General features: G+C 58.6%; 1 protein-coding gene across 1 annotated transcript in view; it reads right to left on the reverse strand.

Moving 5' to 3' along the window:
- The window catches only part of clpb (caseinolytic mitochondrial matrix peptidase chaperone subunit B), a gene marked incomplete at its 5' end in the record, with an annotated part of 63,118 nt that extends 60,519 nt beyond the window's left edge, over positions 1-2,599 (reverse strand). The window contains 1 exon segment of the mRNA XM_036961720.1: positions 2,522-2,599. Within this exon segment, the coding sequence (XP_036817615.1) occupies positions 2,522-2,599 (78 nt within the window).
- Between the last annotated feature and the right edge of the window lie 9,184 nt (positions 2,600-11,783).

Raw genomic sequence — 11,783 nt, forward strand, 5'->3', positions numbered from 1 at the left:
CCCTGATGAAGACTGTATATATACTGGTGCAGTAAACCCTGATGAAGACTGTATATATACTGGTACTGTGTTAACAGTAAACCCTGATGAAGACTGTATATATACTGGTACTGTGTTAACAGTAAACCCTGATGAAGACTGTTTATATACTGGTACTGTGTTAACAGTAAACCCTGATGAAGACTGTATATATACTGGTACTGTGTTAACAGTAAACCCTGATGAAGACTGTATATATACTGGTACTGTGTTAACAGTAAAGCCTGATGAAGACTGTATATATACTGGTGACCTGCAGTGTTAACAGTAAACCCTGATGAAGACTGTATATATACTGGTGCAGTAAACCCTGATGAAGACTGTATATATACTGGTGACCTGCAGTGTTAACAGTAAACCCTGATGAAGACTGTATATATACTGGTACTGTGTTAACAGTAAACCCTGATGAAGACTGTATATATACTGGTGCAGTGTTTAACAGTAAACCCTGATGAAGACGGTATATATACTGGTACTGTGTTAACAGTAAACCCTGATGAAGACTGTATATATACTGGTACTGTGTTAACAGTAAACCCTGATGAAGACTGTATGTATACTGGTGCAGTAAACCCTGATGAAGACTGTATATATACTGGTACTGTGTTAACAGTAAACCCTGATGAAGACTGTATATATACTGGTGACCTGCAGTGTTAACAGTAAACCCTGATGAAGACTGTATATATACTGGTGCAGTGTTAACAGTAAACCCCGATGAAGACTGTATATATACTGGTGCAGTGTTTAACAGTAAACCCTGATGAAGACTGTATATATACTGGTACTGTGTTAACAGTAAACCCTGATGAAGACTGTATATATACTGGTACTGTGTTAACAGTAAACCCTGATGAAGACTGTATATATACTGATACTGTGTTAACAGTAAACCCTGATGAAGACTGTATTTATACTGGTACTGTGTTTAACAGTAAACCCTGATGAAGACTGTATATATACTGGTACTGTGTTTAACAGTAAACCCCGATGAAGACTGTATATATACTGGTGACCTGCAGTGTTAACAGTAAACCCTGATGAAGACTGTATATATACTGGTACTGTGTTAACAGTAAACCCTGATGAAGACTGCATTTATACTGGTACTGTGTTAACAGTAAACCCTGATGAAGACTGTATATATACTGGTGCAGTAAACCCTGATGAAGACTGTATATATACTGGTGCTGTGTTAACAGTAAACCCTGATGAAGACTGTATATATACTGGTGCAGTAAACCCTGATGAAGACTGTATATATACTGGTACTGTGTTAACAGTAAACCCTGATGAAGACTGTATATATACTGATACTGTGTTAACAGTAAACCCTGATGAAGACTGTATATATACTGGTGCAGTAAACCCTGATGAAGACTGTATATATACTGATACTGTGTTAACAGTAAACCCTGATGAAGACTGTATATATACTGATACTGTGTTAACAGTAAACCCTGATGAAGACTGTATGTATACTGGTGCAGTGTTTAACAGTAAACCCTGATGAAGACTGTATATATACTGGTACTGTGTTAACAGTAAACCCTGATGAAGACTGTATATATACTGATACTGTGTTAACAGTAAACCCTGATGAAGACTGTATGTATACTGGTGCAGTAAACCCTGATGAAGACTGTATATATACTGGTACAGTGTTTACAGTAAACCCTGATGAAGACTGTATATATACTGATACTGTGTTAACAGTAAACCCTGATGAAGACTGTATGTATACTGGTGCAGTGTTTAACAGTAAACCCTGATGAAGACTGTATGTATACTGGTGCAGTGTTTAACAGTAAACCCTGATGAAGACTGTATATATACTGATACTGTGTTAACAGTAAACCCTGATGAAGACTGTATATATACTGATACTGTGTTAACAGTAAACCCTGATGAAGACTGTATATATACTGGTGCAGTGTTTAACAGTAAACCCTGATGAAGACTGCTTGCTGTGGAAATGTTGGTGAATAAACGACGACATCGGTGCTACCCGTTTCTTCTCCTGGCTACTGCTACGGACAGGCTCCATGACATCACAGCTGAGTGGTAAAAACGAGTGGAAAGAGGGATGTAGAGAGAGGGATGTAGAGAGAGGGATGTAGAGAGAGGGCTGTAGAGAGAGGGCTGTAGAGAGAGGGCTGTAGAGAGAGGGCTGTAGAGAGAGGGCTGTAGAGAGAGGGCTGTAGAGAGAGGGCTGTAGAGAGGGCTGTAGAGAAAGGGATATAGAGAAAGGGATATAGAGAGAGGGCTGTAGAGAGGGATGTAGAGAGGGCTGTAGAGAGAGGGCTGTAGAGAGAGGGCTGTAGAGAGAGGGCTGTAGAGAGAGGGCTGTAGAGAGAGGGCTGTAGAGAGAGGGCTGTAGAGAGGGCTGTAGAGAGGGCTGTAGAGAGGGCTGTAGAGAGGGCTGTAGAGAAAGGGATATAGAGAAAGGGATATAGAGAGAGGGATGTAGAGGAGTTACCGATTCCAGAGGAGCCGAGGAAGAGGAAGACAAGGGGATGTTCTTCGTCATACCAGCCATTCTCCTTCCTCCTGATCGCTATAGACAGAGAGAGAGAGAGTGAGATGGTTAGAGAGAGAGAGAGTGAGATGGTTAGAGAGAGAGAGAGATGGTTAGAGAGAGAGAGAGAGAGACAGAGAGAGGGTTAGAGAGAGAGAGAGAGAGAGAGAGAGATCTCTAAAGCTGTATCCATCAATGCCTCGGGAGGCAGGGGGATAATTATCACAGGCTATCCTGCCTCCCCACTCCCTCTCCCCCCGTCAACCCCCTTTCCCATCCTCCCTCAATCCCTTCTCCTCTCCTCCCCCTCTCTCAGTCAGTAGGGCCATTAGCCAGAGGTAATCGTGTTAGCCTCCCCGGCGCAGCCAAAGCTAAATCTGGTTAGCATGGATCTGAGCCTCTCTCTCTCTCACACACACGACTCGCCCAGAGAAGAGAGCCTTGCCTACCTTACCCAACCATCACCCCAGCAACCAAACCCCCCCCTCCCTCTGGGCAGGAGGGAGGGGGGAGGCACGGTAGGTGAGGGAGGGGGCATGAGGGAGGAGAAAGGAGAAATAAAACACAGGGAACTTGGTCCAGTTCCAGCTGCCAAAAACACACATTACAATACATGTCTTCATATCTCAGTCTGGTTGGACAGGCAGCAGAGAGGACACGGCAGTTTCTCAACAACCACCATAATGAGCTGTGTGTGTGTGTGTGTGTGTGTGTGTGCTATGTCCACTCTGTGACAGAGAAACCCGTTGATCCTCTCCCTGTCGTAACAGCACACTCCACCCGTCAAAGTACAAACATCTCACTAGAACAGAAATAGAATGATAGAGGAAGAAATGGAGAGAGAGGAAGAGAAGACGAGATGAGGAGAGAGGAAGAGAAGACGAGATGAGGAGAGAGGAAGAGAAGACGAGATGGAGAGAGATGAAGAGAAGACGAGATGGAGAGAGATGAAGAGAAGACGAGATGAGGAGAGAGGAAGAGAAGACGAGATGAGGAGAGAGGAAGAGAAGACGAGATGAGGAGAGAGGAAGAGAAGACGAGATGAGGAGAGAGGAAGAGAAGACGAGATGAGGAGAGAGGAAGAGAAGACGAGATGAGGAGAGAGGAAGAGAAGACGAGATGAGGAGAGAGGAAGAGAAGACGAGATGAGGAGAGAGGAGGAGAAGACGAGATGAGGAGAGAGGAGGAGAAGACGAGATGAGGAGAGAGGAAGAGAAGACGAGATGAGGAGAGAGGAGGAGAAGACGAGATGGAGAGAGGAACGGAGAGATTAAGGAGGTTGAGTTAAAAGGGGACACAGGGGTTGAGGGAAATAAGAGAGAGGGAGAGATATGAGATTTGGTAGAGAGATGGATTGAGAGAATGAGAGACGGAGGAATTGGTAGAAGGATAAATTGAGAGAAGGAAGAGTGATTGTCATGAAGATGAATACTGACGCCCACAGGCTATACCTCTACGAGCCAGTCTGAGTTACTACTGTCTGTGTGTCTGTGTGTGTGTGTGTGTGTGTGTGTTAAACAGACTGAATGACAGTGTAACCTGCAGAAGAGAGCGTCTGTGTTAGCTGATTGAGATTGACTTTGACAGAAGGACACACTGACAGCCCTCAAAGGACATGTTCTAGAACAAGAACAGTACAACACACACACACACACACACACACACACACACACACACACACACACAGAGGTACCGACCAGGTCTGCTAGGGTAGAGGACGATAATGTGATAAGAAGAGGATCATCCTCCACAATAACTTCTAGCCTGAGAGCTGAAAAAGGATCAATCTACTCCTTCCTGTGTGTATGGGGTGTGTGTGTGTGTGTGTGGTGTGTGTGCGTGTGGTGTGTGTGTGTATGTGTGTGTGTGTGTGAGTGAGTGGTGTGTGTGTGTGAGTGAGTGGTGTGTGTGTGTGAGTGAGTGGTGTGTGTGTGTGAGTGGTGTGTGTGTGTGTGGTGTGGTGTGTGTGGTGTGTGTGTGGTGTGTGTGAGTGTGTGGTGTGTGTGAGTGTGTGGTGTGTGTATGTGGTGTGTGTGTGTGTGAGTGGTGTGTGTGTGTGGGTGTGTGTGTGACTCCCGTCTCCGTCCCTCCCGTCTCCGTCTCTGCCCCTCCCGTCTCTGCCCCTCCAGTCTCCCGTCTCCGTCCTTCCAGTCTCCCGTCTCCGTCCCTCCAGTCTCCCGTCTCCGCCCCTACAGTCTCCCGTCTCTGCCCCTCCAGTCTCCCGTCTCCCGTCTCTGCCCCTACAGTCTCCCGTCTCCGCCCCTACAGTCTCCCGTCTCCGCCCCTACAGTCTCCCGTCTCCCGTCTCTGCCCCTACAGTCTCCCGTCTCTGCCCCTCCAGTCTCCCGTCTCCGCCCCTCCAGTCTCCCGTCTCCGTCCCTCCAGTCTCCCGTCTCCGCCCCTACAGTCTCCCGTCTCTGCTCCTCCAGTCTCCCGTCTCCGCCCCTACAGTCTCCCGTCTCCGCCCCTACAGTCTCCCGTCTCCCGTCTCTGCCCCTACAGTCTCCCGTCTCCGCCCCTACAGTCTCCCGTCTCCCGTCTCCGCCCCTACAGTCTCCCGTCTCTGCCCCTCCAGTCTCCCGTCTCCCGTCTCTGCCCCTCCAGTCTCCCATCTCCGCCCCTACAGTCTCCCGTCTCCCGTCTCTGCCCCTACAGTCTCCCGTCTCCGCCCCTACAGTCTCCCGTCTCCCGTCTCTGCCCCTACAGTCTCCCGTCTCCGCCCCTAAAGTCTCCCGTCTCTGCCCCTACAGTCTCCCGTCTCCGCCCCTCCAGTCTCCCGTCTCCCGTCTCTGCCCCTACAGTCTCCCGTCTCCGCCCCTACAGTCTCCCGTCGCCCGTCTCTGCCCCTAAAGTCTCCCGTCTCCTGTCTCTGCCCCTACAGTCTCCCGTCTCCGCCCCTACAGTCTCCCGTCTCCCGTCTCTGCCCCTACAGTCTCCCGTCTCTCCGCCCCTACAGTCTCCCGTCTCCGCCCCTACAGTCTCCCGTCTCCGCCCCTACAGTCTCCAGTCTCCCGTCTCTGCCCCCACAGTCTCCCGTCTCTGCCCCTACAGTCTCCCGTCTCCGCCCCTACAGTCTCCCGTCTCCGCCCCTACAGTCTCCCGTCTCCGCCCCTACAGTCTCCCGTCTCCCGTCTCCGCCCCTCCAGTCTCCCGTCTCCGCCCCTCCAGTCTCCCGTCTCCGCCCCTACAGTCTCCCGTCTCCGCCCCTACAGTCTCCCGTCTCCGCCCCTCCAGTCTCCCGTCTCCGCCCCTCCAGTCTCCCGTCTCTGCCCCTCCAGTCTCCCGTCTCCCGTCTCTGCCCCTCCAGTCTCCCGTCTCCGCCCCTACAGTCTCCCGTCTCCGTCCCTCCAGTCTCCCGTCTCCCGTCTCTGCACCTCCAGTCTCCCGTCTCCGCCCCTACAGTGTCTCCCGTCTCTGCCCCTCCAGTCTCCCGTCTCCCGTCTCCGTCCTTCCAGTCTCCCGTCTCCGTCCCTCCAGTCTCCCGTCTCCGCCCCTACAGTCTCCCGTCTCTGCCCCTCCAGTCTCCCGTCTCCGCCCCTCCAGTCTCCCGTCTCCCGTCTCTGCCCCTCCAGTCTCCCGTCTCCGCCCCTACAGTCTCCCGTCTCCGTCCCTCCAGTCTCCCGTCTCCCGTCTCTGCACCTCCAGTCTCCCGTCTCCGCCCCTACAGTGTCTCCCGTCTCTGCCCCTCCAGTCTCCCGTCTCCCGTCTCCGTCCTTCCAGTCTCCCGTCTCCGTCCCTCCAGTCTCCCGTCTCCGCCCCTACAGTCTCCCGTCTCTGCCCCTCCAGTCTCCCGTCTCCGCCCCTCCAGTCTCCCGTCTCCGCCCCTACAGTCTCCCGTCTCCCGTCTCTGCCCCTACAGTCTCCCGTCTCCGCCCCTACAGTCTCCCGTCTCCGCCCCTACAGTCTCCCGTCTCCGCCCCTACAGTCTCCCGTCTCTGCCCCTCCAGTCTCCCGTCTCCCGTCTCTGCCCCTACAGTCTCCCGTCTCCGCCCCTACAGTCTCCCGTCTCTGCCCCTACAGTCTCCCGTCTCCGCCCCTACAGTCTCCCGTCTCCCGTCTCCGCCCCTACAGTCTGCCCCTCTGCCCCCACAGTCTCCGCCCCTACAGTGTCTCCCGTCTCTGCCCCTCCAGTCTCCCGTCTCCCGTCTCCGTCCTTCCAGTCTCCCGTCTCCGTCCCTCCAGTCTCCCGTCTCCGCCCCTACAGTCTCCCGTCTCTGCCCCTCCAGTCTCCCGTCTCCGCCCCTCCAGTCTCCCGTCTCCGCCCCTACAGTCTCCCGTCTCCCGTCTCTGCCCCTACAGTCTCCCGTCTCCGCCCCTACAGTCTCCTGTCTCCGCCCCTACAGTCTCCCGTCTCCGCCCCTACAGTCTCCCGTCTCTGCCCCTCCAGTCTCCCGTCTCCCGTCTCTGCCCCTACAGTCTCCCGTCTCCGCCCCTACAGTCTCCCGTCTCTGCCCCTACAGTCTCCCGTCTCCGCCCCTACAGTCTCCCGTCTCCCGTCTCCGCCCCTACAGTCTCCCGTCTCCGCCCCTAAAGTCTCCCGTCTCTGCCCCTACAGTCTCCCGTCTCCGCCTCTCCAGTCTCCCGTCTCTGCCCCTACAGTCTCCCGTCTCCGCCCCTACAGTCTCCCGTCTCCCGTCTCTGCCCCTACAGTCTCCCGTCTCTGCCCCTCCAGTCTCCCGTCTCCGCCCCTCCAGTCTCCCGTCTCCGTCCCTCCAGTCTCCCGTCTCCGCCCCTACAGTCTCCCGTCTCTGCCCCTCCAGTCTCCCGTCTCCGCCCCTACAGTCTCCCGTCTCCGCCCCTACAGTCTCCCGTCTCCCGTCTCTGCCCCTACAGTCTCCCGTCTCCGCCCCTACAGTCTCCCGTCTCCCGTCTCCGCCCCTACAGTCTCCCGTCTCTGCCCCTCCAGTCTCCCGTCTCCCGTCTCTGCCCCTCCAGTCTCCCGTCTCCGCCCCTACAGTCTCCCGTCTCCCGTCTCTGCCCCTACAGTCTCCCGTCTCCGCCCCTACAGTCTCCCGTCTCTGCCCCTACAGTCTCCCGTCTCCGCCCCTAAAGTCTCTCGTCTCTGCCCCTACAGTCTCCCGTCTCCGCCCCTCCAGTCTCCCGTCTCCCGTCTCTGCCCCTACAGTCTCCCGTCTCCGCCCCTACAGTCTCCCGTCTCTGCCCCTACAGTCTCCCGTCGCCCGTCTCTGCCCCTAAAGTCTCCCGTCTCCCGTCTCTGCCCCTACAGTCTCCCGTCTCCGCCCCTACAGTCTCCCGTCTCCCGTCTCTGCCCCTACAGTCTCCCGTCTCTCCGCCCCTACAGTCTCCCGTCTCCGCCCCTACAGTCTCCCGTCTCCGCCCCTACAGTCTCCAGTCTCCCGTCTCTGCCCCCACAGTCTCCCGTCTCTGCCCCTACAGTCTCCCGTCTCCGCCCCTACAGTCTCCCGTCTCCGCCCCTACAGTCTCCCGTCTCCGCCCCTCCAGTCTCCCGTCTCCGCCCCTACAGTCTCCCGTCTCCGCCCCTCCAGTCTCCCGTCTCCGCCCCTACAGTCTCCCGTCTCCGCCCCTCCAGTCTCCCGTCTCCCGTCTCCGCCCCTCCAGTCTCCCGTCTCTGCCCCTCCAGTCTCCCGTCTCCCGTCTCTGCCCCTCCAGTCTCCCGTCTCCGCCCCTACAGTCTCCCGTCTCCGTCCCTCCAGTCTCCCGTCTCCCGTCTCTGCCCCTCCAGTCTCCCGTCTCCGCCCCTACAGTGTCTCCCGTCTCTGCCCCTCCAGTCTCCCGTCTCCCGTCTCCGTCCTTCCAGTCTCCCGTCTCCGTCCCTCCAGTCTCCCGTCTCCGCCCCTACAGTCTCCCGTCTCTGCCCCTCCAGTCTCCCGTCTCCGCCCCTCCAGTCTCCCGTCTCCGCCCCTACAGTCTCCCGTCTCCCGTCTCTGCCCCTACAGTCTCCCGTCTCCGCCCCTACAGTCTCCCGTCTCCGCCCCTACAGTCTCCCGTCTCCGCCCCTACAGTCTCCCGTCTCTGCCCCTCCAGTCTCCCGTCTCTGCCCCTACAGTCTCCCGTCTCCGCCCCTACAGTCTCCCGTCTCTGCCCCTACAGTCTCCCGTCTCCGCCCCTACAGTCTCCCGTCTCCGCCCCTACAGTCTCCCGTCTCCGCCCCTAAAGTCTCCCGTCTCTGCCCCTACAGTCTCCCGTCTCTGCCCCTACAGTCTCCCGTCTCCGCCCCTCCAGTCTCCCGTCTCCCGTCTCTGCCCCTACAGTCTCCCGTCTCCGCCCCTACAGTCTCCCGTCTCTGCCCCTACAGTCTCCCGTCGCCCGTCTCTGCCCCTAAAGTCTCCCGTCTCTGCCCCTACAGTCTCCCGTCTCCGCCCCTACAGTCTCCCGTCTCCCGTCTCTGCCCCTACAGTCTCCCGTCTCCGCCCCTACAGTCTCCCGTCTCCGCCCCTACAGTCTCCAGTCTCCCGTCTCTGCCCCCACAGTCTCCCGTCTCTGCCCCTACAGTCTCCCGTCTCCGCCCCTACAGTCTCCCGTCTCCGCCCCTCCAGTCTCCCGTCTCTGCCCCTCCAGTCTCCCGTCTCCGCCGCTACAGTCTCCGTCCCTACAGTCTCCCGTCTCCCGTCTCCGCCCCTCCAGTCTCCCGTCTCCCGTCTCCGCCCCTCCAGTCTCCCGTCTCTGCCCCTCCAGTCTCCCGTCTCCCGTCTCTGCCCCTCCAGTCTCCCGTCTCCGCCCCTACAGTCTCCCGTCTCCTTCCCTCCAGTCTCCCGTCTCCCGTCTCTGCCCCTCCAGTCTCCCGTCTCTGCCCCTCCAGTCTCCCGTCTCCGCCCCTCCAGTCTCCCGTCTCCGCCCCTACAGTCTCCCGTCTCCCGTCTCCGCCCCTCCAGTCTCCCGTCTCTGCCCCTCCAGTCTCCCGTCTCCCGTCTCTGCCCCTCCAGTCTCCCGTCTCCGCCCCTACAGTCTCCCGTCTCCGTCCCTCCAGTCTCCCGTCTCCCGTCTCTGCCCCTCCAGTCTCCCGTCTCTGCCCCTACAGTCTCCCGTCTCCGTCCCTCCAGTCTCCCGTCTCTGCCCCTACAGTCTCCCGTCTCCGCCCCTACAGTCTCCCGTCTCCCGTCTCTGCCCCTACAGTCTCCCATCTCCGCCCCTACAGTCTCCCGTCTCCACCCCTACAGTCTCCCGTCTCCGCCCTTACAGTCTCCCGTCTCCGCCCCTACAGTCTCCCGTCTCTGCCCCTACAGTCTCCCGTCTCCGCCCCTACAGTCTCCCGTCTCCGCCCCTACAGTCTCCCGTCTCCGCCCCTACAGTCTCCCGTCTCTGCCCCTACAGTCTCCCGTCGCCCGTCTCTGCCCCTAAAGTCTCCCGTCTCCCGTCTCTGCCCCTACAGTCTCCCGTCTCCGCCCCTACAGTCTCCCGTCTCCCGTCTCTGCCCCTACAGTCTCCCGTCTCTCCGCCCCTACAGTCTCCCGTCTCCGCCCCTACAGTCTCCCGTCTCCGCGCCTACAGTCTCCAGTCTCCCGTCTCTGCCCCCACAGTCTCCCGTCTCTGCCCCTACAGTCTCCCGTCTCCGCCCCTACAGTCTCCCGTCTCCGCCCCTACAGTCTCCCGTCTCCGCCCCTCCAGTCTCCCGTCTCCGCCCCTCCAGTCTCCCGTCTCCGCCCCTCCAGTCTCCCGTCTCCGCCCCTACAGTCTCCCGTCTCCGCCCCTCCAGTCTCCCGTCTCCCGTCTCCGCCCCTCCAGTCTCCCGTCTCTGCCCCTCCAGTCTCCCGTCTCCCGTCTCTGCCCCTCCAGTCTCCCGTCTCCGCCCCTACAGTCTCCCGTCTCCGTCCCTCCAGTCTCCCGTCTCCCGTCTCTGCCCCTCCAGTCTCCCGTCTCCGCCCCTACAGTGTCTCCCGTCTCTGCCCCTCCAGTCTCCCGTCTCCCGTCTCCGTCCTTCCAGTCTCCCGTCTCCGTCCCTCCAGTCTCCCGTCTCCGCCCCTACAGTCTCCCGTCTCCGCCCCTACAGTCTCCCGTCTCTGCCCCTCCAGTCTCCCGTCTCCGCCCCTCCAGTCTCCCGTCTCCGCCCCTACAGTCTCCCGTCTCCCGTCTCTGCCCCTACAGTCTCCCGTCTCCGCCCCTACAGTCTCCCGTCTCCGCCCCTACAGTCTCCCGTCTCCGCCCCTACAGTCTCCCGTCTCTGCCCCTCCAGTCTCCCGTCTCTGCCCCTACAGTCTCCCGTCTCCGCCCCTACAGTCTCCCGTCTCTGCCCCTACAGTCTCCCGTCTCCGCCCCTACAGTCTCCCGTCTCCGCCCCTACAGTCTCCCGTCTCCGCCCCTAAAGTCTCCCGTCTCTGCCCCTACAGTCTCCCGTCTCTGCCCCTACAGTCTCCCGTCTCCGCCCCTCCAGTCTCACGTCTCTGCCCCTACAGTCTCCCGTCTCCGCCCCTACAGTCTCCCGTCTCCCGTCTCTGCCCCTACAGTCTCCCGTCGCCCGTCTCTGCCCCTAAAGTCTCCCGTCTCTGCCCCTACAGTCTCCCGTCTCCGCCCCTACAGTCTCCCGTCTCCCGTCTCTGCCCCTACAGTCTCCCGTCTCCGCCCCTACAGTCTCCCGTCTCCGCCCCTACAGTCTCCAGTCTCCCGTCTCTGCCCCCACAGTCTCCCGTCTCTGCCCCTACAGTCTCCCGTCTCCGCCCCTACAGTCTCCCGTCTCCGCCCCTCCAGTCTCCCGTCTCCGCCCCTCCAGTCTCCCGTCTCCGCCGCTACAGTCTCCGCCCCTACAGTCTCCCGTCTCCCGTCTCCGCCCCTCCAGTCTCCCGTCTCCCGTCTCCGCCCCTCCAGTCTCCCGTCTCCCGTCTCTGCCCCTCCAGTCTCCCGTCTCCCGTCTCTGCCCCTCCAGTCTCCCGTCTCCGCCCCTACAGTCTCCCGTCTCCTTCCCTCCAGTCTCCCGTCTCCCGTCTCTGCCCCTCCAGTCTCCCGTCTCTGCCCCTCCAGTCTCCCGTCTCCGCCCCTCCAGTCTCCCGTCTCCGCCCCTACAGTCTCCCGTCTCCGCCCCTCCAGTCTCCCGTCTCTGCCCCTCCAGTCTCCCGTCTCCCGTCTCTGCCCCTCCAGTCTCCCGTCTCCGCCCCTACAGTCTCCCGTCTCCGTCCCTCCAGTCTCCCGTCTCCCGTCTCTGCCCCTCCAGTCTCTGCCCCTACAGTCTCCCGTCTCCGTCCCTCCAGTCTCCCGTCTCTGCCCCTACAGTCTCCCGTCTCCGCCCCTACAGTCTCCCGTCTCCGCCCCT

This window comes from Oncorhynchus mykiss, chromosome 24 (genome assembly GCF_013265735.2).
Source record: "Oncorhynchus mykiss isolate Arlee chromosome 24, USDA_OmykA_1.1, whole genome shotgun sequence".
Classification (NCBI taxonomy): Eukaryota; Metazoa; Chordata; class Actinopteri; order Salmoniformes; family Salmonidae; genus Oncorhynchus; species Oncorhynchus mykiss.